The 27,604-nt window shown below is 44.8% G+C and overlaps 1 protein-coding gene across 1 annotated transcript in view; it reads left to right on the forward strand.

Annotated features, from left to right (window-relative positions):
* The window catches only part of ULK1 (unc-51 like autophagy activating kinase 1), a 78,865-nt gene that overhangs the window by 14,660 nt on the left and 36,601 nt on the right, over positions 1-27,604 (forward strand). The window contains exons 4-10 of the mRNA XM_017734730.1: positions 2,773-2,805; positions 3,608-3,644; positions 10,486-10,659; positions 12,362-12,435; positions 14,586-14,687; positions 22,038-22,096; positions 25,813-25,895. Coding sequence (XP_017590219.1) covers positions 2,773-2,805; positions 3,608-3,644; positions 10,486-10,659; positions 12,362-12,435; positions 14,586-14,687; positions 22,038-22,096; positions 25,813-25,895 — 562 coding nt within the window. The remainder of the gene's footprint in view (positions 1-2,772; positions 2,806-3,607; positions 3,645-10,485; positions 10,660-12,361; positions 12,436-14,585; positions 14,688-22,037; positions 22,097-25,812; positions 25,896-27,604) is intronic.

Raw genomic sequence — 27,604 nt, forward strand, 5'->3', positions numbered from 1 at the left:
GGCATCCGTGGTCTGAAAATACCCTTGCTAGATGTTCCTCTGCTGCTGTGGGTGCAGTAGGGTGGTGAGGCTGAATTTTCAGAGGGTGCTGTTGCCAGTGATGGCTGGGGGAGCCAGACTTCTCTCCTAGAAGCCTTTCAGGCATTGCCCTCTTATCACACCAACACAGAGTGGAGAGAGAAAATCACCAACCACCAAGGTCATGTTGTTGTTGGGAAAGTCAAGCAGAGCATCTCCCTTGCCTGTGCAGGTCCTTGTTTAACCTTGGTCACTGCACACACTGGCTGCCAAAAATCAATGAGTTCCTCAATGATGTTTGTTTGCAGAGTCTTTAAATAATGTAGAGTGGAAAAACAACCAAACTGCACAGTGTACATTAGCTGTTGGCTAATAAATTATTACAAATATCTGCTGGACTTGGTTTGTGTAAGCTCTGGTTCCTCTTCGTTTTCTCTGTATGTAAAAATACACTGAGTTTCCCCAAACCCTGCTGGCACTATACATATTAAAGTGCAGAGTTACTGAGCTGCAATGATCACAGCACGTTTAGCCAAGAAGTGTCCATGAAAACTGCTTCTGTGGCAGTGATCAACTTGGTCTGGGCTGCAAAAACCACTTCAGAAACTTCCTGTGTGCCCAGCAGTTGCCCTGTGATGGGTTCCCTGAGCAGCTGCACTGCACTTCTGGTGTATCTTGTATCTTCTGGTACATCTGGGGCTGGAGTTGCTGCAGAAGTGAAAGTCCTGGGTGTCTTTTATCAACCTTGGCTTTTTGCTGTTCCTCCTTAGGACAGCAGGAGCTGGTGGGCTTTGAATGCTCCTGAGAATCCTCCCTTAGTGCTTTGTCATGTGCAAAGCTTGTGATGATGCTTGGGGTTTTCTTCTTGCACTACTTCCCTGGGCTGGTGCTTTTAACCACAGACTGGTTTCCCACTTCATCCCAAGTGTGTATGAAATTGATTGACTTAATGCGTGCTGCTTTCAAATGCAGAGGCTGAAAAACAAAGCCTGTTTAAAGAAGTGTTTGTCATGCAAGGAAGTGCAAGAAACACTTTCTTGAAATATCATAGAAAATTTCTTTTTGAACAAACAAGGGGACTTCAAAAGGCTCAGCTGGACTTGGCAGTGAGAACAGCTGTAAGAATCGAGGGTGGCCTCGGGCTCTGGTGGACACTGGAGCCCTCCAGGGAGGGTGGCCACTTCCCCTGCAGCTGTGGCTGAGTCTCTCAAGTCACAGGTAATTCAGCTTCCTCCTCTCTTCCTCCAACCAGTCTTCAGCAAACATCTGGAAACCCAGATTTCACATCGTGAGGTTAAAAGAGAGTGGAAGAGAAAGCAAGCGAGAGGTGCTGAGGTCTCCAGGCATTGACAAAGGCAGGGATTGGTACAGGCTTGATGGGAAGCAGAGTCCTGTGGAGAGGTGCTGAGGACTCCAGGCATTGACAAAGGCAGGGAATTTGGTACAGGCTTGATGGGAAGCAGAGTCCTGTGGGCAGACCAGGGTGAAAGGGCAGGGAGCAGACAGTGCAGACTGCTTGGAAACTTTACAGCTGGTAGGGTGGATGCTGGGGGTTTTGAAATGGTTTGGGTCAGAAGAGGAATCAGGTGCTCAGGTATCTACACAGCCTGTGAGTAAAGTGATGCTGCCCTGGAGCCCTGGAAATGGAATCTCTTGCTCTGCCTCTGCTTTCAGGACTTCTCCACTCACCCAGGCAGTTGCTTCATGTGAGTGTCCCCAGCTGGGCCTTTGAGTTTAGGAGTGACTTCTAGCTTACAGGTTTTATGTAGTAGGTCTGCTTCTGGCTGACTTCTGTTTCAACAACAGGATTTAGTCCTTTGGCCTCCTGGGCCTACCCAGGGTTGAAATATTTGGCTGTTTTCCTGTCTGTTCTCTGGCACTGGTTTGGTGGCTCTGCTAGACATGTGCCAGGCAGCCAGTGGTGTCACCACGTGCTGCACAGCCGCCAAGGTTCCTACTGTGGCTCTGTGGTGCTGTATTTTTGTGGGACACATCTCTGCACTATCCTGTGGCTTGTACCGTGGATATATGCACGTTTCCCAAGGGCTGGGGAAGAGGGTCAGCTAAGGCAGGAGGTGAACTCCCAAGATGGTAAGAGCATCACAGTGTAGCACCTGTAGTGAACTTAGGAAGATGAGCATTTGGCCTGGACTTTGCTGGTGTTGACCCCTGTTAGAATCCAGAAAGCTTTAGCCACCTGATAATGGCACTGTTAAGGCATGTAGAAAACTTGGTTGGCAAGTGTTATGTTTTTTGTCTGAGATCTTTCCTTTTTGCCCTCCAATGGAAGGTGAGTCTCTTGGGCACTTTTCAGCTGTGGGGTTGAATTGCAAGTCCTGAAGTTGTGCTGCTCTTATCTTTCTGTTCAGCCTAGTGCTGCTCATGTGGGCACTGCTATAAAGGGCCAAGTTAAATGTGGAAATGATTAAGGCTCTAAGATAGCAGTGTGGCAGCATCTGTGTTGCGTGCCACTGTTAATCCCTGGAGCCCAAGAGGACATGGAGACCCAAGGCACAATACAGGAGATCAGCTTGGTTAAACAGATGCACACTCACAAACCAATAACATGCTTAAATACCTGGCATTTTCAAAGTAAGCAGTCTTCCAGGAATTAACCTAATAATGTTTTTACCCTTTCTTCAGTCTGACTCATAGAAGAGAACAGATGATCTGTTTAAAAGGTAATACAGCAATTAAATGTCTGAAATATTTCAGTGCATAAATCCCTTATTTTTCCATTTTCTATTTCCCCAGGAACTGGCAAACTCTGTCTACTTGGTTATGGAGGTGAGTGTGTCTTTTTCTTTCTTTTTTTTTTTTTTTACCTCCTTTCCCCCCCTCTTTATCTTTTTAAATTTTTTTCAACTTGTTTTAAGCAGATGAGCGTGTTTCACAAGTGGTGCCTTCTGCTGGCAGTCTCACCTGTGAGGCTTTACTAATCTAATCTGCAGCTCTGGCCTTGGAGAGTGTGGGTGCAGAGAGCAGCCAGGGGATTTTCCATCTTGCTGCTCTCAGAAGGTTGTGCAGGCACAGGCTTAAGCAGTCGGACACTGAACCTCAGGCGTCAAAGGGGTGCCAGGGGGGGAGTGTGTGTTACAGACATACACCAGAGAGAATGTTCTGGACACAGCTTACCTGCAAAGCCTCTGAATGTTTCACTTCCTCTGCAGTTTTCACTCTGAGGTCTTGTTGACTTTTCTTAATGATGTGGAACATTGATGTGAGGAGTTTCAGTTTTCAGCTGTGTCCACTCCCAGGCTTTTCTCAGCCAGCTTTCTGAGGTCTCCAGTGGTGACCCCTCTGCTTTGTTCTGGTTTTACCTTTCTCTTTGATGTGCTTGAACATGGTTGTGCACAAAAGCTGCTTAATGCTGGTGTATCATCGTGCAACATGACAGTTAGGAGAAATAGGACAGGAGAGAAACCCACAGGAATGGAGTTTTCCCTGCTAACTTTTGAATATGTATTTTGACGTGTGATAATTTATGTTTAAATACTGTGATAAGCCTGCCATCCTACTGAGGTTTACTGGTTCTCTTTTTAATCTTTGATTTGCCCTGTATTAACTGAGCTTTCTGTTGTGTTTGCAGTACTGTAATGGCGGTGACCTTGCAGACTATCTTCACAGTAAGTACAACAGCATGGAGAATATCCTCTGTGAGGTTCACCCTCTGTAATCATTGGAAAACTGAGAATCCATGACAATAAAAGCTGGTCTTGTAGTCCTTTCTATGTAGGTCAGTAGTGACTGTTGTCAGTAGTTACATATTTTAGTTACAATGGCCTTATAGGTTAAACATATTTCAACACTGCTAGGGACATGGTTTGTCTTTTTTTGGTCACTGGCAAAAAGCTATTTATACTGAAGCCTTGCAGTTCTGTAGTGTTGGATTAAAATAAGATCCCAAGAGTATATTCTCCAAGTTTACCCCTAAGGTGTTCCCACATCTAGGGCAGAACATATTTCCTATTTCAGCACATTGAGGATGGCTGTGGTGTAGTCAGCAGTGCTGGGAGGGTGTCAAAACCCACTAACTTTAGGGTCTTCTGGAGGATATAGCACAGGTATCTGGGACTGTGGTGCCCTGAAGAACCTTTTGGTGAGACTCAGGGGTGTCTTTGCCTTCAAGGCAAATGAAATATGCTTTGCAGGTCATCCAGCTGTATTGCTAGGACTCAGGCAGTCCCCCAGGGTGTCTTTCAGTGCAGCACAGGACCTTGGCCTTTGTGAAAATCACCTTGCACCTCAGTACCTAGAACAGGTAGGGGGATAACATGTTTAACAGTATACTTAGCTGCACTCAGACACAGCCCTTATTTTTAATTTTTTTTTCCCCCTGACTGAATTTTGTCCCTTCAAGTAGTTTTCTGGTTGTTTTGCATGTTAACTAGAAGATTACTAAATGTGAAGAGACAATTTTAATCTTATTTCATGTGTGGCTCTGGGTCATGGTTAAACAAAGTTTGTTCAAATTAAAAGCTAGTCAGCTGAATAATACTTCAGGCTCCTTATTGAGGTATGTGATGCCTAGAAATGGCAAAAATTGAGGGATTAAAAGATAAATTTACATTTGCCCTACAGCTAGTGTTGGTGTCCCTAGAATGATAATTTGGGGCTTGATGCTACCATGTCACACTCTTCCTACAGGGTAATGAATTATATTTGTGGACTTTAATTTTCAGAAAGGGTTTAGTACTTGAAGGAAAAAGAAAGAATATTCTGCCTTTCATGTGTTCTGTTTGTTTAAAGTGTGGGTGAGATAGAAGTGACAGGCATTTGTTTTTTAAAATCCAGGTTTAGTGTGCTTTGTCTTAGATAAGTGTTTTGCTTATGCTGTGCTCTAAAAGGAGCATCTTTGGTGCTGGCAGAATGCTCTTATGAACACCAGGGGAGGGTGGTTTTGTATTTGGTACCTTCTTTTTTTTTTTTTTTAATGTGAATGCAAATTTTATAAATTAAATGCTTTTAAAAAATAGTGAAACTTCGGTTTTACCAGTGCATGGGCTTTGAAAGCTACACTTTTTTTAGCTTTCATGCACATGAAGTGAGCCTTGATCTTAAAGCAGTGGGCTGTGCACTTTCATTGGCAAGGCTGTGTGTCTAATTAAGAAATTATAGAAACAAATGACATAAACAAGGATTTATAGAAAATATTTTGGTCTGTACTACTACTTCTGTGTGTACATTGTTGTCTTTTTCCTTCTGCATCTGCCCCCCCCCCCAAAAAAAAAAAACCTAAAACACACCTCAAGTAAAAAAATTGAAGCATGCAATTAGTTAGGCTGTTAATACAGCTCACTTCCTGGTTTATCACTTGGAATTACTCAGGAAGTTGGTGGCTAGTTTGAGAAAGTGATGATGAGTTGAATTTTCCAAATAAAATTCAGTTTTACCCCAGTTTTGTTTGTTTGAGTGTTACCTGGTGCAAGACTTGATCTTCTTTGCCTGAGTTCATTTAAGAAAGTTAACCTTTTGCTCTGTTTTTACCAATAAAATATTTTGGTTTGGCAACTGTAAAGATTATTGTGACTGGGAAGTTGGTGCTTAGTTTTATTTTAACTCTAAACACTTGTGTGCTGGTTGCCAGTGAAGAGAAACTAGCAGGCACTGATTTCTGGAGGGAGGAGTCAGTAAGGGACTACAGCAAGAAGGTTTAGTTACTCCCATCACTGCCAGAGATCAGGGTCTTCCAGATCCCAAAGCCTAAATAAGAGTGTCAGCTTTCTGCATCCCACCACATGCTCCTCTTCCAGCTTCTGCAAGTGTCCAGGGTGCTTTTGACAGGAATGATTTTTCTCTGAAAACTCATCTTGGAAAGTTTTGATTTCTTCAGTATTTGACTGGTACTCAGGAGGCTTATCTCTGTTGAGCAGTTATTGTGCTGCTTCAGTTATTTTGATAATTGTGTGATGGTGTTTAATTGCAACATCTTTCCCACTGACTCCTTGGACCTTTGTGCTGGTAGTTCCTGTAACACTTAAGCAAGCAGCGCATGCAAATCCCCTGGTTCTCACTGAATGAGTTGCTTGTAAGCTTCCAGATCCATTCTGCCCTCTAATTACAAGCATTAGGCAATATGGTAATTCCATGTTGAATCCAAAGGCACTCTAATTCTCCTTGTCTTCATGACTGGAGGACGTGCATAGGTGCACGTTGCAGTGCACTGTGTGTTTGGCTGGGTTATGGTGTTGGGCAGCCCCATGCCTGTGATACAGCCTAAAGCTGTGTGTGTTTGGCTGGGTTATGGTGCTGGGCAGCCCCATGCCTGTGATACAGCCCAAAGCTGTGTGTGTTTGGCTGGGTTATGGTGCTGGGCAGCCCCATCCCTGTGATACAACCCAGGGCTGTGTGTGTTCTGCTCAGCACAGCTGCTGTGGTGGTGTTGTCCTTTAGTGGTATAATGCAATTTCCCTTCTGGGAGATCTCTGGATGTTGCTTTCACTGGAGGCCATCGTGTATTGAGCTGAGAGTGGCAGATCTCTGCTCTGCGTGGTAGAGCTGTGGGAAGTGTTACAGAAGTGACTGGCCTCTGTACAGGAATAACTGGAATTCTGTGTCCTTGGGTACTCAGAAGGTCAGAGCAGGCAGGTCTGAAATTCCCTCTTAAATTCTGTGAGTTGTCATTGGCTCAGGCTGTTATGGACACTTTTTAAGAGCATATTTGTGACCTTTCTTAAAGCTGTTGCTTTCGTATCATAACAGGGCATTTCTTGGTTTGACCATGACACATGCAGGGAGCTTGGATCTTTCTAGTCTATCCCAAGTGGTGCAGGGACCCTGTTGCAAACCAAGGGTGTGAAGCATTGCTCTGTAGCTTTTCTCCCTCTACAGCCAGGTAATTAAGGTCTAGTCCTATCACAGATGTATCTGCATTAAGTCTTCTGACTTGCACAGAAGATTCCCAGGAGTGTCACTGACCATGCTCTGCATGGGTAGCAGTGGGGTAGGTACAAGCCAGGCCCCAAACAAGTCAGCTTGGTCTCAGACTTCAGTGTGACTTGGATTGGGCCCATGTTAGAGATACTTGTGACACCTGTGGGTAAGAGGAGATGTTCTTTTTCCTAAATAACTTTTCCAAAATGGTGTTGTAATATAACGTCAGTGGGTGTACTCCAGTACATCTACTCTTGGATCAGCTGACAAGGGCTGTTTACTGCAGTTTACCTGGCAGCCTCCTGCAGGTTGAACTTCTCAGAACAAGCTGACCAGGGCACTTCTTAGGTGCTTCATCCTTTTTCTCTGCCTTAAGAGCTCACAGCATGTGGGCCCCACACTGACCCAGAGCAAATATTTGCTCTGATCTACTGACCTGAGCAGCCCAAGGCAGTAAGCAGAGTGCCTCATCACTGAAGTGGAGCCCATGAAAATAAACACAGGGATATTATTGCTTCTCAGTAATGGCAAAGTAGGGCTTGTGAAACAGCATCCTCTGCAAGAATGTGTTGCTCACCACAGACATCCACAGGGATGCCCAGACTTTAATGCAGGTTTAGTATTTTGCCAGCAGTTTTCTGGTGAAGATCAGAATATCCTCTTTTGACAGGGACTAGACTTACAAGATCCCTGTTTGGGATGCAGCAAGGGAGGAGCATTGTTTTGTTCTCCACTTGTTTGGGTTTTCTTTGGGTTTTTTGATGGCCCCTAAATTCTGGATCTTCTCCTTCCTCTGCTGTTGGTAGCTGGTCTGGGAGAACTTTTGCAGACCAATGTCCTGAAGTCATTGAAAATGTCAGTTATATTTATGTTCCTGTCCTTCACTTGCAGATTGCTGCTGTCACACAGCAGACTGATGGGCTGAGTGTGAGAGATAAGGAGTTTTGTTTTCCAGTGTTACAGCCTGCTTGTTAATGGAGGGAGGTAAAAGGGTATTGCCCCTACCCTCCCCAAGGAACTGACTACCCCTTCTCTGTTCCTGAGGGCAGAGCCTCAGTTTCCCTGTCCTGCCTTCCTACCTGGATTTGTGAGATTTAATGCTTCCAGAGGATCCAGCAGACTTCTCTGTCTGATTTTGCTGCACTGCAGCATGATAGCTCCACTCTGCTACTGCAGTTGCCCTGGGCAAATATGTCTGCAGGCCCAAGACACCAGTTCAGATTCTCTGTGCCAGGAAAACAGTTCTTCTGCAGGGCTGAGAACTTTGTACAGACTCCTGTGAAGTAGAAAAGCTTAAAGTCTGCAGAAACAGGTAGTTTAGAAGCCCTATTTTCTATGGATGAATGGATTTTTCTGATCTTGGTAGCAATGTTGTTGTTTTCAATATTATAAAGAGTTAGAATTCACATTAGGGAGGCTCAGCTGGTTTGCTGAGGGCTGATGGCTAATGCTGTGTTAGCCTTATAGCCACCAAATTATCTAAAGGAGAGGGTAATGCCTTAGAGCCATGGCATGCTCTTGGGACTGCAGGTCAGGACAAGGCTCTCCACAGTTCCTCTGCTAGAGGCAGAGTGTGTTTAGCCAGGAGCTGGTAATTGCCTTCTGCCTTAATAATAAGAATTACCGAGTTTCAAGTCTTGCTTCATGTTTGAGGGAGGGTGATCAGCCTGTCCTTTCCTGGGCCTGAGCTGAATTGGGGAAACAAAACCTTTTGAATTTCTGCTGTTTTGTTTAAAGGTGGTGTTTTAACCATTCCTGAATAGATTTCCTTGAGTATAAATTGCAGAAATACTGCAGAGCCCTTTTGTTGGAGAGAATATTGAGCACAGCTAAGAGATGCTGGACTTTTAATAGACAGAAAATGGTATGGGACCGAGTACATTGAGATATTTAAGCAGGAGGTTGGGGAAAGCTTTGTTAAAGATGAGGCAGTGCTTTCTTCAGAAGATGCAAGTCCATTTTGAAGACTTGCATCTGAGCTGCCTCTTAATATCCTTAAAATCCCTTCACAGAATCTCCCCTTTTTGGAGAGGAGTCTCGTGAACTCCAGCTGAGAGCCAGTTCATGAGGAAAAAGGCTCAGTGAGGGGAGAGAAACTCTATATACATGTGCACTGCTCTCACGTGTTATGAGTCCAGGACCACCTGATAGCCATGGTGACACTTTAGCTGTGCTTGTACCTCCTAGAACAGTAAGGCTTGGGAGTGGTGGGAGTTTAGTTTCTATTCTAAGCACTGCTTAACTTATCTGTGTCCCTTGCTGCTTCCCATCCATGTATTTTAAAAGTTAGATTTTTAATTTCCTGTGTTGTGTTAAAGCTGTGTGCAACCTCAGCTGTGTTTTCATAAGGATTCCTCCCTTCTAGCTGACTGAGTAGAGTGGTGTTTTGAAGCTCCTGCCAGCCTGTTTTAATGTCTTACTAGAGAACAGCTGGGAAAACTCTAATGAAGTCCCAAGTAATTTACAGGGACCTTTTACAAAAGAAATTATTTTATTCAAGTGGAATGGTGCTCGCTTGAAGCCTGACTTGCTCAGTGACTGACAAGGAGGCAGGCTGGTAGCACTGGTGATCCTGGGGTATGTTCAGCAAGCTGTTCCCAGCTTTGGCAAGAGTTTCATATGTATAGCTCTTAAAATAACAAGAGCTGATGTCGCGTTGCTCTCATTAGAAGAGCCAGCTGAAAATGATTTTAATCCCTTCAATATTTATTTTCACACTACGGTCCCTGGGAAGCCTGTATCTCAGGAGAGGCCACTTCAGAGCTTCTATATTGGCAGATTTTGATCACTAATGTATTCTTTTAAAAAACTTGACTTGTGAAAGCATTTTGAAACATTCTTGTTGTATCTGTGGATGTAGTGTGGAGGGTGTCAGGTGATGGTTTGCAGGGGTCATTTGGTAGGGTCTGTTGTTAAGTATTGGACCATGGTTCACCTAAAGACCGGTTTTGGGATTAGAATTCTGGTTTGGTGGTGATGCACAAGGGTTAGGCCTAGACTTGGATTCATACCCCAAAGGTACAGATCCCTGCTGGATGTATGCCCTAACCTACTGTGAATTTAACCTATCAACCCTTCCCAGGTCCCACATGAGGCTTAATGACTCTTGCAGGTGTAAATCCTAATCCTAATTGCCTTTCCTCTTAGCTCCACCTTTAGGCCTAGTCTTTGTGATAAAGCTCTGACCTTGGGTATCCAGCTGCTGTTGGCCATAGCTCACAGGCAGCCACAGCCATGCCTGGTGCTTGCCTGGATCTGCCTGGCAGCTCTTGCTGTGGGAAGCCCTAAACCTCAGCAGATGCCACTTTTGGACACAGTTAATAACCCAGATTCAGCACCTGGTGCTGCCCTGAGTTCACCATGAGAGACTCAAGGCTTACAACAGCCCTGACCACAGAATAAGCTGGGAATGCAAATGCTCTCCCTTGTTGCCTGTAGGAATCATTCAGAAATGGTGTGTGGGGAAAAGACATCATATGTGGGAATAAAATGACAAATTACAGCTAATTGCTGTGAAACTCTGCCCTCTGGGCTCCTCAGAGAACTGGCATTGTAAGTTTTTCATCTGTGGTTGTTTTTTTCCCTCCTCCTCAGCTATGCGGACACTTAGTGAAGACACCATCAGGCTCTTTCTCCAGCAGATTGCAGGTGCCATGAAAATGCTGCACAGCAAGGGCATCATCCATCGGGACTTGAAGCCACAGAATATCCTTCTTTCCTATACTGGAGGCAGGAAATCAAATCCCAACAACATTCGCATAAAGATCGGTAAGACCCTGCTCCAAACGTCACCCGAAGCACTCAGGAGTTTGGTAATGGATAAGTGGCAAACCTCAATCTTTCTTTGGGGAACTGTCTAGGAGGAGAAAAGCATTGCTCCACTTATTTTAAAAACACTCTAATGTTTTTCATCCTTAGTTCCTCTGCTAAATGTAGCCTTCAGCTGCCTCCAAGCAGTAGGAGCAAAAGCTTTCTGCTCTGCCAGGACACAGATTTAACACAGAGGAACTGGGCAGGCCTTGCTCCGCTCCCAGTTGAATGGTGCCTCCCTCAGTAAAAACAAAACACCAGCCTGCCCTAATTGGCTTGTAATCTCCAGGCATACCAAGAAATAAGCTTCAGCTTTTAACAGTGATGAGGTTAAATATTGTTGTCCGAAGACCTGACTAGTCGCTCTCCTGGCTGGCCTCAGAGAGTGCAGTGGGTTGTCAGGCAGACCCAAAAGTGGGAGTTTTCCCAGTCTGAACCAGACAGGCTTCTCAGTTGCATCTTGAAGAAATTCACATTCTGCACATCAGGCATGTGGGACCAGTAGTTGGGACAAGTGCTCCAGAAATCCAGTTACAGAGCACACATATTCCCTGCAGTCCCTCAAAAATAAGATGATATCACCCTCATACGTGAGCTTTTTGGTTACGTTACAACTCAGAGCTGAAGCTGACACCAATTAGGTAAAACTGTTCCTCACCTTAACCTTGTGCTTTCCTTCAGCTGGGAAATGAGGCCCAGTGGAAAAGCTTGAAATGTTGCTGCTTGTTTGACTGAAGCATTTTGATGTGTTCTTTGTTTTGGTTTGGGTTTTTTTTTTGTCAAGTGCAGAGTAATTATCTGTGAGGAAGGGATTGGGAGCTGTAAACACAGGCAGGAGGGCTGTGGGCACAACTGCTCTTGGGTGTGATGTAACCTGCAACCCTCCTTCTGCTCCCTGAGGAGTACATGGTCCAGGGAGAATCTGGCTGTACCAGTTCATTAGTGACAGATGACAGTGTAAACAGCTGTGTCAGTGTCCTAGCCTGAAATATCTGGTAACCTTGAGAGAACATCTCAGTATCATACGATCAGATGCTGAGTAACCTGCAGAGCTAATTCGTCTTAGTATTCCTTGTTCCTGGCCCTTCTACTTGCTAAGTGAACTGTGGCTCAGTTTTCTGTCCTAGTGCTGGTATTGGCACTGTTGGTACCCTTCTGAAGGAACAGAACAAGACTCATTTTGGTAGGGCAGGTCTAGAAATGTGGGTAGTGGTGAGGAGTGGTTCCTCCTGGATGTGTTTCACATTACAGCCTTTTCAATGGAGGGGAACTTTCAGTTCCCCAAATGAAAGGCTGAGATCCCAGCAGATGAACTGGCTGGTTATGAACTGGCACATTCTCACTGAAGTCAAGAGAGCTTTCCCAGCTGACATCTCAGAGTGCAGGCAAATGGGTACTGATCCCTGAAAAAGGGATGGGAGTTTGTTCATCTGAGTACTGTGGGGGCTTGGTCTGTGCTTTCCTGGTGTCTGTACTATGCTTTAATAATTAGCACAAGGATGCTGCTGCTCAAGAAGAGCTGTCAAAGTCTTGCTAAGGTGGGATAGAGGCTGCAAGATTGATGAGAAGTGAAGGTAAAGTAGGAAGAATCAACTGGAGAAAGGTGCAGGCTCTCTAGAACTGGTGTCTGCTCCTGACCTACCTCTTTTTCCCTTTGTAGCTGATTTTGGGTTTGCCCGGTACCTGCAGAACAATATGATGGCAGCAACATTGTGTGGTTCACCCATGTACATGGTAAGTGTGATTTGCCTACAGGTTTTTCTGTGTTGTTCTTGCTTTGCCCCCCAAAGGGACGGCTTTGTTTTTCTCTAGTCTTTCCCCCAGAGGTGAAATTTTATTTACTTGTCAGAAACCAGCTGTTGCACAGGGAGATTGCTGAAGTTCTGGCTGCTGCTAATGTCGGACAGCAGGTGCCTGTGTTGCTATGTAACTTCCAGGTGAGATGTGGATAAACCATGCTTCCAGGATGACTGCTTAGACTGTGAAACTGATGTGTATAAGAAACCAAACTGATCCCTTTTGCCTTCTTTGTACTTCCCACTCTGGGATCGGGTTGTGATGAGGTGATCTCTTATTTGTGCTCATGGCAGCAGTCAAGGTCTCGGTGTCACATCAAGTCAGTAAAAGGAAAAATGACAAAACTAGACAGAAATAAAAATGTCAAAGCCAGACATGTTCCTGGGGACGTGGGTGTCTGAGCTCAAAGTAAAAAGGTGATGTGAGTCAATTTCAGTTGAAGTTTTTACAGGTGTCCTGGGGCAGGAGGCACCTCATTTCAGACACAGTCTAATCCACTCTCAAGTTTTTTGTCTGTAGTCTTGGGGCAGAGTTAGGCTGGACTGTGCTACACTGCACAGGCATAGTGCATTTGGTAGTTCCACAGTACTGACTCAAGCAAAACACACTTCCTCTCTCTTTCCTTTTTTATAAAGCCTGATGTTTATTTGAACTATGCTATATGTGAAGATGATGTAACTCTCCTCTCCTGTGAGAGTTTCCTGAATTGTCTATTTTTAGTGATACTTTTTCTTTCAGAGTCTCTTGTGAAAGTAATTGAAAACACCCAGCTTATTTTTTGAAAGGGCTGGAGGAAACTAGTGATGATATTTTTTCTATTTGTTTTTTATTTTTATTTTAAACAACACTGGATGTTACAAGAAATTCCAATGTTTCATATTGTTCTCTGTTTATTGATGGATTTGAAGGAAGATGGGAAGGGAGGGTTCAATTGGGATTTAGGGAGTGTTCTGAATTCTGTCCCTACTGCTATTGTTGGTCTTGTGCAGGAGCCCTGGGAACATCTGCTGGCAAGGCAGGACTTTATTCCCTGCTTTAGCTCACAGCCTATTGCTGCTTTGTTTTATTTTGCTCTTTTAAAAAAACAAAGGTGTTTTACCCCTACCAGAAGGAGCTTTCTGTCTGAACCCCAGTATGATCCATGCCATGGCAAGACTTGAAATCTCCATGTGCAGTTCTTGTCCTACTTCCTTGGCTTTGTTTGGTGTCATGCCTGCTTCCCTTGGGGACAGACTGAGCTCCTGTCCACAACTTGTTTGTTGCCCTTTTTTTTTTCCATTACGTGTGGCCTTTACTTCTAACAGAGCTGAAAAATTGATCCTGTTCCATGCTGGCAGCACTGCAATGAAATCTGTAGTTATAAACACGTGGGATTAGCCAGCCTGCCCTCCTGTCCCTCCTCTGCTGCTGCTCCTGAGGCTCTGCCTGCTGAGCCAGGGGCTTTGGGGGCTTGCACTGTCTCCAGCTTCTGGAACAAGCCTGGGAGGGAGCAGCTGAGGGCACAATGTGGGATTAGAAACCAGAGTCTGAGGCACAGCAGGGCTCAAGCTGTTGGACTGGAACACTGCCTTTGAACCCAAACTGTGACCTTGGCACCAGACCCTGGAGCTTAATTAATGTGCTGCCATCTTGGGCTAAATGAGGGAAGTGCCCAAGTGGTGCAGCTCAGGATAGAGGCTGGAATTTACCTGTGCTGTGGGAGCCTTTGCTGCTCTTGGTGCTGTTTGTTGCTTTGGTTGAGAAGATCTGTTTATGGTTTCAGTGGGGCTTCTTCTGGTGGATTCAGCAGAAAGTGGTATACTGGGAGAAGGGGAAGTACTGGGTTTGCCCAAAATACACAATATATACAAGGATATATTTTTGTCTTCTGAATGAAAGTGTCTGCTTCCCCCACTTAAATAGGGAAGTGGCCCTTTCAATGTAGTGTTAACAGTCTTACTGGGAGTAAATCTTTCATGGTTATTGAGGAATCTAGCTCAAGAGATTTTAAAGCATAATAGTGACTTCTCTTTCTTGGAGTTGCTTAAAAAAACCCAAACCAAACTACTTCTTTTTATAAAAGAAGTTTCCCTTCTCTCCCCCAAAAGGCACCAGAAGTCATTATGTCACAACACTATGATGCCAAAGCTGACCTCTGGAGTATAGGAACCATCATTTATCAGTGTCTAACAGGAAAGGCTCCTTTTCAGGTGAGTTGCTTACATTTGATGTTTATGACTCTCTTGCTTTATCTCTTTTTTTCCCTTTTAATCCAGTTACTCTAAGGCTTCTGTCATCTCTAATATCAGCTCACACAGATCCAGCCTCATGAAGGTCTGGCTGCCCAACACCTCAACAGTGTTGTAATGCTGGATGTGTTACTAGAATATGACTCTTCTCTGGGCTGTATTTTATTGAAATGCATTTCCCAGTTATAAGAGCCAAGGGAAGGGTCTCTTACTGAGAAAATTACCATGAATCAGTTAAAGTAGTGGGGTTTTTTTTAGGCCTACACTTAGAAAATCAGTTTCTATTTACAACTGTAACCAGTGTATAATTTATAATTGTAATTCTTTTGCATATAGAAGGAGTGTAAGATTGCAATTACTATTACAATATTATACAATTACAATAATATTCAGGATGATTTAGTGGTAAGTAGTGTATTGCAGCTAAATCAACTTGGTTTTCAGAGCAGTTAAGTAGGATCTTTCATCTCACAGCAATCTCTTCCAGCCTGAAATGTTTATGTTCATCAGATCCAAACCCCTCCAAATATAACACAGCCCTGTAAAGCTCCACCCTGTACTTAATGCCATAACTTCTGGATGAGCTACAGCATATCCTTTGTGAACAGCATTCTCTGATTTTAGGTTTTTGAATGGTGGAGAATTCACCACGGCCTTATGCCTGTTGCTTCAGAATTACTTCACATATTTTTCATCATCCATAGCTGGAATTCATCTAGACTCAGTGTATTTTTCTCATTCCCAATCATTAGCCACACTGTGTGTTACTTTAGTTCTTCCATCTCTGAATGAGATCAGCACTCTCCCTTGAAATTACTATTTTAAGGTACTGTATTTATCAGATTTTTTTTTCCCCTTGCTTTTTCTGGTCCTCTCTTCTTATGTCCTGACATCTCTTTATCCTGATTCCCTAACAAAACAAAATGGAAAAAATCCCCAACAAACTCCAAAAATGAATAAAAAGGAAACAAAACCAAATAGCACAAAAGAAAGTCAGTTGGAGGGAGATCTATGCTCAGGTAATCAGACAGATTTTATGAAGTGAAGGACTTTATGAGCTTTAGTTCCACAGCTCTTTAGGATTTCACACAAGACCTGGAATGTTTATGCAGTTACATCATCAGGGAGGATAAAGTGAGTTCTGAATCTGTTGCAGGCAAGAGTGGGCAAATACAAGAGTAAATGAATGGTATGTTTTGGTTTTGTCTAGAGCCAAGAACACTTTTTTCCTTCAGGGTAATTCTTCCCTGCTGCTATAAGAATCTTCCATTCCAGTGCTTTATATTCTGTCCACCAGCTTCCTCTGTACTTAGAACAAGACTTCATTTCCTTTGCATGTTTCTTTTTTCTAAACCCCTACAAAATGCACTGAAACTTCTGAATGACTTCTGTTTACTGGCTGCATCCACTTGTTGTCAGTTCTGGTATCTTTGTTTGAGAGGAGAAAACGACTGTTAGGATGAAAGAAAACAAATATTTGTGTGTTAAGAAGAAAATGGGGGAGGAGAAAGCAAGCTTTGACTGCATGCATAGGGGAGCCTGGCATGAATTCTCCATTATGTTTTGGTGCCTTGATACCTACTCATTCAAATTATTTCACTACTGTTTAATGTGGTGACTTTATCATAGGGGTTCTTTGATTGAAGCATGGGAATACCCTGCCTTGGAGTGGGCAGTGAAGGGACACTTCAGTCCTTACCCAGCATTTCCTGACCCATGCTTTGTGCTTGCCTCACTAAATGGCTCTTTCCCAAATATTTCTGTTGGGCTGGGAATGGGGATTATTGGTTTCTCTGTTCAGTTTTCCCCACACCCTTTCTTCTTTTGGAGGTCGTATTTGGAAGCAAAATGCCCGGCCCTGTTTGTGCCTGCAGTAGCAGCTGTGGATGTGTTTGATCAGGGAGAGAGAGGAGCTCAGCCCAGATGGTTCTTTGTGCCCCATCTATTTGTTTTGCCATTAGTGTCACAAATTGCCTTCCAGCTTGAGATCCAGGTGAAAGAAGCCTGTCTAGGGGAAGCTGGTTAAAGGTTAACTGGCTTTCTGTCTTTGTTGGCATGACTGTGTTGTAAGAATTTGCTAATGGTCACTGAGCAGCAAGAAGCTGTTGTTTACAGGGCTTTTAGGAGAAAAGACGGGTAGTGAACAGAGGTGATTGGGACACCATGAATAGGAATGAGTGCTTTTGGGAGGGATGTCCCCGAATAGGTGGGAAGGAAACAGGCAGATTCTACGTGGTGCCACCAGCAGACCCAGTTGTACAGGGAAGCCAGGAACTGGATTTCTGAGTGAACCTCTTCGGGCTAAATCCTAACCGTGCCTTCCCTCCCAGGCTGGCAAAGACAGCCCCTCATCTCTGTCTAGCTGAGATTCCCATGGGAATCTGGAGCTTGGTGACATGAAATATGCTGTGTTTGGGTGCTGTAGCTGTCACTGCCTGAGCCAAGGAGGCACCTTCAGGTGCAAGCAAAAAGGACTCCAGTGTTATCTGCAGTGAGGAGGAATGAGCTGCCTAAAAATAAAATAGGGCTTCGGGGAAATGGGTTAGATGGAAAAAAGATCAAATGTGTGGAAAGGCTGAGGCAGCTGTCAATCCTGAAAGTGCTTGTAAATCAAGACAGAGATGTGTGTATGTGTGTATGTGTGTGAATGTGATTTCTCTGTGTCTAGAGTTAAAATTAACTATAGCTGGGTCACCCAAGGCAATTTCCCAGAGCTACTCCTGTCCCTTCCCTGCCTCACTGCACACAGACAAGAAAGAAGCTGCTGATGCTCAGATGTGAACAGTTGGTAGGATGGCTGATGAAGCTTTCTTAAGGAGCTTTTTGTATTAAACATGCCCATAAACGAAACAGTGAGACTGCCATAGGGATGAGATTAATGGGATTCATAATCCCTATAAACAGATTTGCTGAGCGCTGTATTAATGTGGAATTGTTAATTTGCCTTGCCTAATAAGTGGTCTGCACTCACATCTCTGCATTTCTGTCGCTGAGGACAGGACATGAGCAGTGCATTTCCTGCTCCTGCTGACCAGAACTGGGAAGTGCCTTGGGAATGTAGTGGTTTGCTCTTGTCCTTACCTGAGCTGAAAAGATTGGGACCCCATGCCCACCATGAGGTGGTGCTGGCTGTGTAAACAAGTGACAACCAGAAGCAAAACTGGAGGCAAGAGAAGAAAGATTTACACAAGGTCTAAAACAATCCAAAACCTATCTAGTACTTGTCAGATGGTGTTCTAAATATGATTAGTTAAATGACCTCAATCTCCTTTTTCTTTTTTTTTTTTTTCTGTGTGGGAGGACTCACACTGATATTTCTGCTGGCTTCTGTTGTGTGATCCCTTTTAAATCTGGGCAGCTCTTGGTAAGCAGACACCCCACTGAGCACGAGCAGGTTGTGTCAGAGCTGGCTCTGGCAGTGGGACATCAGATCCTGCTAAATACATGAAACCTGTTTGTCTGCTGTCTGAACCTTTGCATGAATCTTCCAGCTTTTGGTGACCACAGTGCCCTGTATCTGGGGGAGAGTGAGCCAGGGAATTGACAAGAGAATAAGTAAGTTTTTCTGCCTGGTCTGGCAGCTCTGAAAGAGTTAACCTGCCTGTTTATGTTCTCATCCCAGCTAGCTGTTAGGTGAAAAATTAAGTCTGGTGTACCAAGTTCACTGTTTTAATTCTGAGTTAATTCTGTCTGCATAAATACTAGGATTGTGTATCACTTACAGCAAGTGCTGTGTTGTGAAATGGGCCTTGAGGAGCACCAGGAAAGGGCAGATTTTATGCCAAGAATTTGAACCCCTGGTTTATTTGTTAGGCAGCCTGCTCTTCGTTTCCCAGACCTGTTCCTCTGGAGTGCCCTGTGTGCATGGGGACAGGAATTCCTGGCACTGGTGGGTTATTCTGCTGAGACTGGGTGCAGTGACTGACTTGTTGCTGTAGTCAATGAACCACTGGCTTTTGGACCAGTGTTTGTTGGTCTTATGGTGCTCTGTTGGTGGTAGAGAGAAATCCATAGACAGCAAAAGAAAAAGGTTCAGGGGGTGGGCTTTTTGTTTGCTTGTTTCTGGTTCTTGGGCTTTCAGGTCCTCTGAATGCCAGCCACTTAGTTGAGGGAGCCTGAAAATACCAGAAAGTATTTTCAGCAGGTTTTCAAGCTTTTCCCTAGAGCTGTGGAGCTAGAAACAACATTACTTACTTATTATTTCTGACATATCCGAATCCCCTTTCTGCACCTCTAAATCCCCAAGGAAAGGATTCAAAGAACAGGGCAGATACCATACACCTGCTATGGAGTGTTGAGTAGACAGGGCTGTTTAGGGAAGGTGTGAATGTCTCTGGCCTTCTGTCTGAATGTTGGACTTTTGCATCCAGCCGTTTCCCAAGCATGACAAATCCACTGCTGAGTGCTTTTGGAAACACCACCCTGCCTGCTTTTCACATGCAATTCACTTCCAGGCAGCCAGCACTGAAGGGGATTTGGCAGGGTTCTGCTGAATGCCTTTGTTGGCTCAACATATTTCCACTGCTGCTCAGGACGAAGTAACAGAGTGGCAAGATTGAATTTGTCCAATTGCCTCTATATATAGAAAGGGTAGACAAAACCAAAATGCAGCTGCTGCATACTGACATGAGAGGGGGACTGAGGGTGTGAACTGACCTGCTGGTGTGCCTCCCGGCCTTAGGGAAAGCTGAACTGTCCATTCTGCATCCCTGGTTCTGGCAGATGGGTACTGTCCCACAGATAGAAGTTGGCTCTGTGAACCTTGAATGGTCTGGTTGTATGCCTAAAGTGTGCTTTTTTTCTGGTGGTTTTCTTGGGCAGGGTGTATCTGCCTGGAAGGCAGATTGCAAGTTAAGTTCTTAGCTTCCTGGAAGAGGGAATTCAAGTGACATTTTTACTGTATTGCAAACATTTCTGGTTTGGTTTTTTTTTTCCATGATTCTTAGAGAAGCACTATTTATTGAAAGGAGAGGTGAGCAAAGTGGCTGAGAGTCCTAGTGCTTTATGAATTGTATGATAACAAGAGAGCAGTGGACAGGTTACTTGGAGCAGAACTGTGTGACTCAGTCAATTAATAATGAAGTTACATGAAGATGCAGTTGGTTTTGCTAAATTAGTGGTGATCCATGGCTGTCTATGCTGGACACTCACTAGAATGACTCTGTTCCCCTGGTATCTGTACTGGAGACCAGCCTTGAATCACAGACTCTTGGGGACAGCCCAAATGAGGGAGTGTGGTCTGGGTGGGGAGGAGCCTGACAGCCTGGTATGGTCCTTGCACGACAAGTAGGGATTGTACTGACACAGCAGAATGTGGAGGAACAGCATCCCTGCAGGGACATCTCTTGAATTTGTACAAAGAGGAGGGAAAGTTCATTGAGAATTTTGTTTCTGTCCGAGCCAGAGCTTAGAAACCTCTAATGAACTGGGCTTCATACATGTGCTGCTTTGAATATACTCTGTCCTTATTGCCAGGAAAATTTCTGACAAAACAGTGTTTGAAGTAGATCAGAGCTTCATTGTGTTTGTGAAACAATTGAGCTGTTGCAACAGGAAATGACCAGAGCAAACAGCCAAGGCTTGTATCTCTCTGAAGTGAATGAGCCCTTCCCTTCCCGTTCTGGAGTTCTGCCCCTCCTTGTACATTGTGTCTGTCAGGAATATTTGTCTTCACTCTGGGCAATGTGGCCAGGCCATTTGGTGAAGGGTGTATGCTTGCCTCCCTAAAGTTTGCCAAATATTAATTTAATTACATTCCAAGATCTGCAAGGGGAAGGTGTAAAATGGGGTTTTCCTGAATCAAATTAAGTGGCAGCAATTGGAAATGGATGCAGCTTGGCATCTGTGTAACAAGGTGCTCTGCATTAATTTTGATGTTTTGTGCCTTCTCTTTGGGTGCCTGCTGTGTCTGTGAATGGCAGAGGGTGTATTATTACAGAAGAGACAACCAGGATGTCTTTATTTCCTTCCTTCAGGAATCCAGTAGCATTTATTAGTACAAATCAACAGGAGAGCTGTGCAGCTTGTGTTGGTACGGCTGTATAAAGAATACTCCCCTGATGAGTGCTGCACAAGTGTGTTGGTACTATCAGCTTTTGAGGCTCTCCCTTTGGTTTCTCTTGAGGTTTTTTTACTGAGCTGTTAGTTATCCTTAATTTTCATCTTCAGCCAGAGTAAGTAGGTGATGTTGAAACAGCATCTTATGTGGCTGCTTTTCCAGCCATACTGTGTTAGTGGTATTTTGATGGCCATCTGCAGATTGGCCTGTCTGATTTGCCCTTTTAAGCATCTTAATTCACCTTAAATGCTTCTAATTTAGAAATAGAAGTAGGTGGAAAGCTCGAGGGGTTTTTGAGCCTGCCCTGAACATCAGGAGAAGCTGCCTGTTGCCTCCTCATCCACGCTTTCCTACACACTCTGCTGCACTAATAATTGATTGCAGATGAATCCCTCTGATCTTCCTGCCCTGTTTCTGTGCCTTCATGTCTTGTGTCGTGCCAGCCAGCCTGCTCTGCCTTTAGTAAAGAGACTTTGCCTAAGCAGAAAAGCTTGAGACACTAGGGCTAATTTACTGGCCTGTATTATTCATGGCATGAAAACAAATGGAGAATTTATGTTAGGGGATTTTTACATGTCTGCGCTTCTCTACTGGTGATTTTATTTTTAACCTCAGCTGTAAACCTCTTGTGCCTAGCCCCCACCTTTTTTTTTTAATCCCATCTCTCAGAATTTGGAATCTTGTCATCAACATCCCCCGCAGTTGTGTATATTACTGCACAAATAAAATAGGAGCTGCGGCTTGAGATCATCTGGCTTCCTGGAATTAAAGTAGAAAATCCTAATTCAGTTGCTGTTTCTCCATGTTCCCAGCCTCTTCACAGATGCCTTGCCCATCAGCAGGCTCCCTGCCCTTTTCTAAATGCCCTGCAGCATTAATCCGTGTTCTCAGCAGGATCTGCCATTCATCATTTGGGACTCCTCACGTCTACAATTATTTAGTCTCCTGGGTGAGGCTATTAGGCCAGCTCAAACCTGAGCATCAGAGCCCACTGCAGTGAAGCTCAGCCCTTGGAAGGGCAGAGCAGGACAAAACCAGGTCAGGGACAAAATGGCAGCAGGTTAAAATACTGTATATTTACTGTGGCACAGGGCTGGCTTTTCAATGTAAAGCAAGCTGCAGGTTCTCATTGTCTGTGCTGGTCCAGCAATTAAAAAGTGCCTCTGTTCTTCAGAGCTACTGTGAAATAGAAATGCTAATCCCTTTCCTTCATTGTCAACTGCTTCATGGACTGGTTTCTTTCTCCCCTACAGGCCAGCAGCCCACAGGATCTCCGCCTCTTCTATGAGAAAAACAAGATGCTGATGCCTAAGTAAGCATTTTTCCAGTGTCAATGTTTGTAGGCACTTGTTTACTCTGTGTTTACAACTGTCCTTGCATGCTCCTGGCTTGTCACTTGGGGAGGTGACTAAAATATTTGGCCACCTGCCTTTCCCCATTCCTTAAACCAGCAGTGACGTGGCCCGGAGAAAGTCCGACGGCACCAGATAGCCAGGGTTGGGGTGCTCTGTCTCTCTGCAGACGCTGTTGTTCTCCTACATTGCAAAAATTCAGGAGTGTTAGTGGTTCCAAGAGCCAGCTAGAGGTCCTGTTCCACACGTGGCTCCCCTGAGGCTGAGAGCCTCGGGCAGAACTCACGGCAATTCTGGGATTGTTTGAGCAGCCGAGCTGCAGCCTCTCCTTAACCTGCCATACCTGACTGCAGATCACATTCCCATTTCTCACGTGTCAGGGCAGCAACTGCTTGTGTCCATCCTGCTATTAGGGGGAAATACTATAACCTTCCTGGAAATGGACACTACTGCAGTTTCCAAGGAGAAGAGAACTGCTCTCGTCCCAACAGGGTGTATGTTACCTCTGCTCAGTGCTGTGATTTGTCAGGGTATTTTGGTTTTGTTGCTGTGGTCTTTCCTTTTGATCTCAGAGCTCTTAAAGCAGAAGCTCATGCCTGCTCTGAAAACCTCAGCCTGGTACAGAGACAGGACTGAAGTTCCAGATTATATATGTGGCCTTTTTTAACCAGACCAGGTGGCAGAGCTGCTAATGCAGCCACATATGCAGGAAGTTCATTGGGTTGCTGTATATGGATTTTTCTTTTCCCTTGTAAGTTCAGACAGCTCCAAGAGATAACTGGAAGGAACCATCAAGAAGCTGGAGTTCTTATCAATGACTTGTGATATGCAGTTAATTTCCCTTAAAGTACTTCTTCTTTTTGATTTGAGGAAAAGGCAGAAATTTCTGTCAGGATTATCTCTGGGGCACCTGGCTTGAACTGGAGGGTGTGATGGAGTAAAGCACCCAAGAAGAAACAATTTAAAGCAAAACTAGGACTGCATAGTTGGAGCCAGTCTGTGTGAGCAGAAAGTAGAGCTTCTGTTTTTCTTACACAGCCCAAAACATGGCTGCTCACCTTTGAGGTAGTCCTTCTTACTAAATGAGAAATCAATCCATAAAACGAGTAAGTTTTCTGGTGTCAATCCTGCTGCCCTGCTGTTGTTTGGTTCATGGTGCAGGCGAGGGGAGAAATTAAACTCAGCTGTAAGAGGAGAGCATGTCTGTTCTTGTAGGGATTAGTTCTCCTCTGAGTCCTTCACACACCCTGCATTTGCCATTTTCACTTATCTGCACTTTTGAACTACCAAACTCCTCCAAAATTCAGACCCAAGCCGATTGTTTCTGTCACTGTGGAAGTCAGATCTGAACTGGCCTTTGTGTAAATGGCAATTTCCTCTTTCCAAAGTCAGTTTGTCTCTAACATGGGCTGCAATCTGTGCAATTCCTGAGTAAACGTGAATAAACTGCTTGAGAGCCCTGCTTGCACAGGATGAAACACAAAACTACTCCAGAGACCTCCTTCTCAGATGCAGCAGTGCCAGGATTTGGTTTCATTTTCCTTGGGGCTGTGCAAGCTGGCACACACTTCCCTGCCATGGCCAGGGAAAGTGTTTTGGCTTGGGGGTGGGGTGGGGAAGCCATCCCTGCCTGCACTGCCGCTGCTGGCAGCGGTGGAGATGCTGTTCTGAGCATTCTGGGGAGCCCATGGCAGGAGAAGCCCAAAGGCATCACAATTTTAATAGTGCTGATCTAAATCATTAACATTAATTGTGCTGGTTTGCATGGTGAAGTACATCCCAGGTCACGGGGGCAAGGAGGCAGATTTGTTGCTTATGTTCAAAAAGATGGCCTTTGAAAATAATACTGAAGAGTAGCAAAGCTTGATGCTTCAGGCTTGGGAGGTAAGAGGGGACAAACAGGCTGTTAATCTGCACCCTCTGCATCCTGTGTTGTGCCTCTGAAGTTCGTGACTATTTCTTGGTTTTAAAACCATACCAAGGTCAAAGTCATAGCTGGGAAATGGGCGCATTTTGGATGAGAGCTTTATGTGTCACAGATAAATAAATGATGACGATAACATTGCAGGGCTGCAGGACTCCAGCACTAATGCATTTTTCAGGAGGCTGCTCACTGTGGTATCTTTGGGTTATTCCATTACACAGTGTGCTTCCAAGGGATGCCTCTTTTGATGGAAAGCTCAACCTGAGTCTCAATGTAACTGCATTCCTTCCACAGTCCTGGTGGCCTCCTCCTGTGTCAACCTGAGAAGGTGCACAAAACCATTCTAGCACCAGGGATGGAAAAGAAACTCCTCCAGAATAAACAAGGATGAGGGATGCTTGCCATCACTCTCTATTTTAGGAATTGCTGGGTTCAAATTCCTGCCCCAGCAAGGCCTAGGGCTTCACAGAAAAATAACTGGGTCGTACTGCAATGTGTAAACACATACCTTGCCTCCCATCTCCTGTTTCACTGAACAGGAGTCTGGTAGTGCTAGCCTAGCGCCTTTTTTTCCACCCACTATTTTTGGGCTAGCTTCTGTTTTACCCCTGTCTGTGGCAGGGTGTCTTGGTGGAGATGGTGTAGGAAGGGCTTTTTCTCCCAGTGTTGGTCAGGCTTGGCCTCAGGGGGGTGAGTGATGCCAGAGCCACGTGCAGAGCCACTGAGAGCTAAAATTACTGTGCTGGGCACACATGTCATTACCTCAGCTGACCCAGCATGGGGAGAGGGGAAAGCCTGGCAGAGCATGAGGGCCATGCTGGGAACAGCCATGATAAACAGAGTTAATACCGAGAGGAGCTGCAACCACCCACGCTTCACTGGGAGAGCTCTGCCCCAGCCCAAAGCCCCCAGCAGCACTTCTGGGGATGGAGGGAAGTCAGTAGAGCTGAATCCACTTATGCAAGAGCTGAACTCTGCTTTCCCTGCCTTAATCCATTAATTTATTCCCTGCATTTTTCAATCTGCAGGGGTTATGAAGAGCTGCCCTGGCCTCTCCCCCTTCTGCTTGTGGGGCGAGGGAGAGCCCAGTGCTTTACCAGCTCTTTTGTGTTGTAAAGGCTGTTGAAAAGAATATTTTCTTCCTAACTATGCTGAAAAGTGGAGTAATAACTGCGCTTTTAGCTTGCTGAGGTGGCAGTTGCTCACATCTTAGTGGCCTTTGATTAATATATGCTGTATATCAAGGAAGCAAATAGACAAAGGTTATTTGCTAGTCTTACAGAAGCTGCACTGAAAAATAAATGCCTTAATAAAATAGTAGTAATTGGCAATATATTTCACCACCAGCATCCTAATTGGAAGGTTCCCCCTGGAAACTGCTTTGTTCTAGTGATCTTGTTCCCATTAGAGTAAGAAGGAGTGATTTTATTTATTAAGTGTGAAATACTGCAAGTGGAATGGGCTTAGCTTAGAACCAGAGGGATGGCACTGTGAAGGGAAGGGTCTGCAGGTGCTCATGGGAGAGGCCACTAAAGCAAAATTAGCTTTAGCCTGAACAATGGCAGTGAGGACTGAAAGCCAGAGATGCAAAATAGAGACATTTCTGATCAGCCTCCCTCCAGTGAGCTCCTGGTGTTCCTGGCCCAGCAGGCACAGAGTGAGTTTGCATTTGCCAGTTACCTTCCTGAATATGTAAAAGCAGTTAAAGTAGACTGCAAGCCTCTCTTACTTTGCTTTTGTTTTCAATCCTAGCATCCCCAGGGAAACATCAAGCCACCTGAGGCAGCTCCTTCTGGGCCTTCTGCAGCGTAATCATAAGGACCGCATGGACTTTGGTAAGGCCTCCTTCCAGTTTGAGTTCTGCTCTCTGTCTCTGTGTCTTTTGGCTGTGCACAAGCCTCTCTACTTTTGGCTGGTGCTAGGAGAAGCATCCAGACACCTGGATTTCACCTGTGCCTGGAGGGTTGCATAATCTCAGGGGTTTTAGTTTATGTGCTGGAAAGGTCAGTGCTGATTTCAGTACAGTTTTGTAAACTAAGGAGGCTTGGCACACCTTCAGCATATGTTTTTTACTTGCATTCCCTGTCCTGGCTTCTGTTTTTATAATCTCTCTGAACTGTGGTTAAGTGTGCTGCTAGGTAAAATGTGTCTTGTGAATCTGTCTTTTTTGTCACAGCTTTTCTGTCACAGTTCCTTTCCAGAGCTGCAAGCTGCATTGATTTCCTGAATAATCTGGTCACTACCCTCTGTTTCTCAGGGTTTGCTGTGATAATCTGAGCCCAGGAGATGTAGCTGTCTGCAATCCCTTCCCTCCTCCAGTTTCTGTGGAGGGAAGCCTTCTCAGGGCTCAAGCTGGCAATCTCCAAGCCTTTGTCTCAGTCTCCTGACTTGGCTGACACAAGGATTTCCTTTTTTGTCTTAATTCCTTCTAAACTGAGATCAATCATTGTGAGCCCAGTGATTCTGACGTGGCAGCATCTTACAGATGTGTTTTAGCTGAGCTCAAAGGTCTGAAGAACCTCCTAGGAAAGCCATGCCCTGGAGGAAACCAGACTGAGGTGGAGCCTTTCCTTGAGTCCCTGAAAGGACCAGATCATCTAAAGGCAAACACATCCTGCGTGTTTTCAGGATGTTGCTTTTGAGTGAGACTTGGGGTAAAATAGTTTGATATTTCTGGGGTTTGAGGGTTGGTTTTCTGTTGGGTTTTTGTTTGCTTATCTGCTCAGGTGGGTTGTTTCCTGCTGGGCAGCACATGCTAGCTGATGAAGGGAAATTGTTTTGCATCCTCTGTTATTCTTTTGGATTAGAGATACCAGGAAAGCCTTTCTGGGGATGGTTAGCTGGGTAAGCAGCTGTGGATTAACTGAGGCTGATCACAGTTATCCAGTGATGAATGCAAAGGACTGGTTACTGGGGTGTGGAAGTGAGAGGATGGGCCTTTTGGAAAAAGTGAACTGTTGAAGCTCCTGACAGACTGACTTGGATAGAATCACCTGGCAGGGTTATTCCCTGCAGATCTTGTACCTTGGCTGTGGATCTGTACCTCTCCTATCATGCTGCTGTGCATTTCAAAAGAAGGTATCTTTGAGGTTCTTGATTCCCCGCTGTCAGAATTGTCTGGCAAACCTTTTTAGCCCACATAAGCTGTTTTTGTACTGCTTGGGAGTAGGCTGCATGAGTCCATGTCTAACACTTGGAAATTCGAGGTAGTAGATTTTGATATCACTCTGGACAACAATTACAGCACATGTTGCAGTATTGAGATTATTCTTGCCCTTAATCATGGGCAATAAATTGGCATGTCCCCAGAGGAGAGGGTTTCCTGCTGCTCCTTGTTCCCTGAGACCTTCTGCCTGGAGATGTCACAGTGACCTCCACAGAGCTCCCCCAGAGCTTAGTTGAGTCATACAACAGCAACCATCAGCTTGAAATTTCATTTACTTGTTGTGTATCTCAGCTGCTTTTCTGCCAGGAACTGATGCTCTCTGCAATCTCAAGATTATCTAGAGGAAAACCAGGAGGGTTTCAAGTTGCAAGTTTCCTG

The sequence above is a fragment of the Corvus brachyrhynchos genome, unplaced genomic scaffold, assembly GCF_000691975.1.
Source record: "Corvus brachyrhynchos isolate BGI_N302 unplaced genomic scaffold, ASM69197v1 scaffold114, whole genome shotgun sequence".
NCBI lineage: Eukaryota > Metazoa > Chordata > Aves > Passeriformes > Corvidae > Corvus > Corvus brachyrhynchos.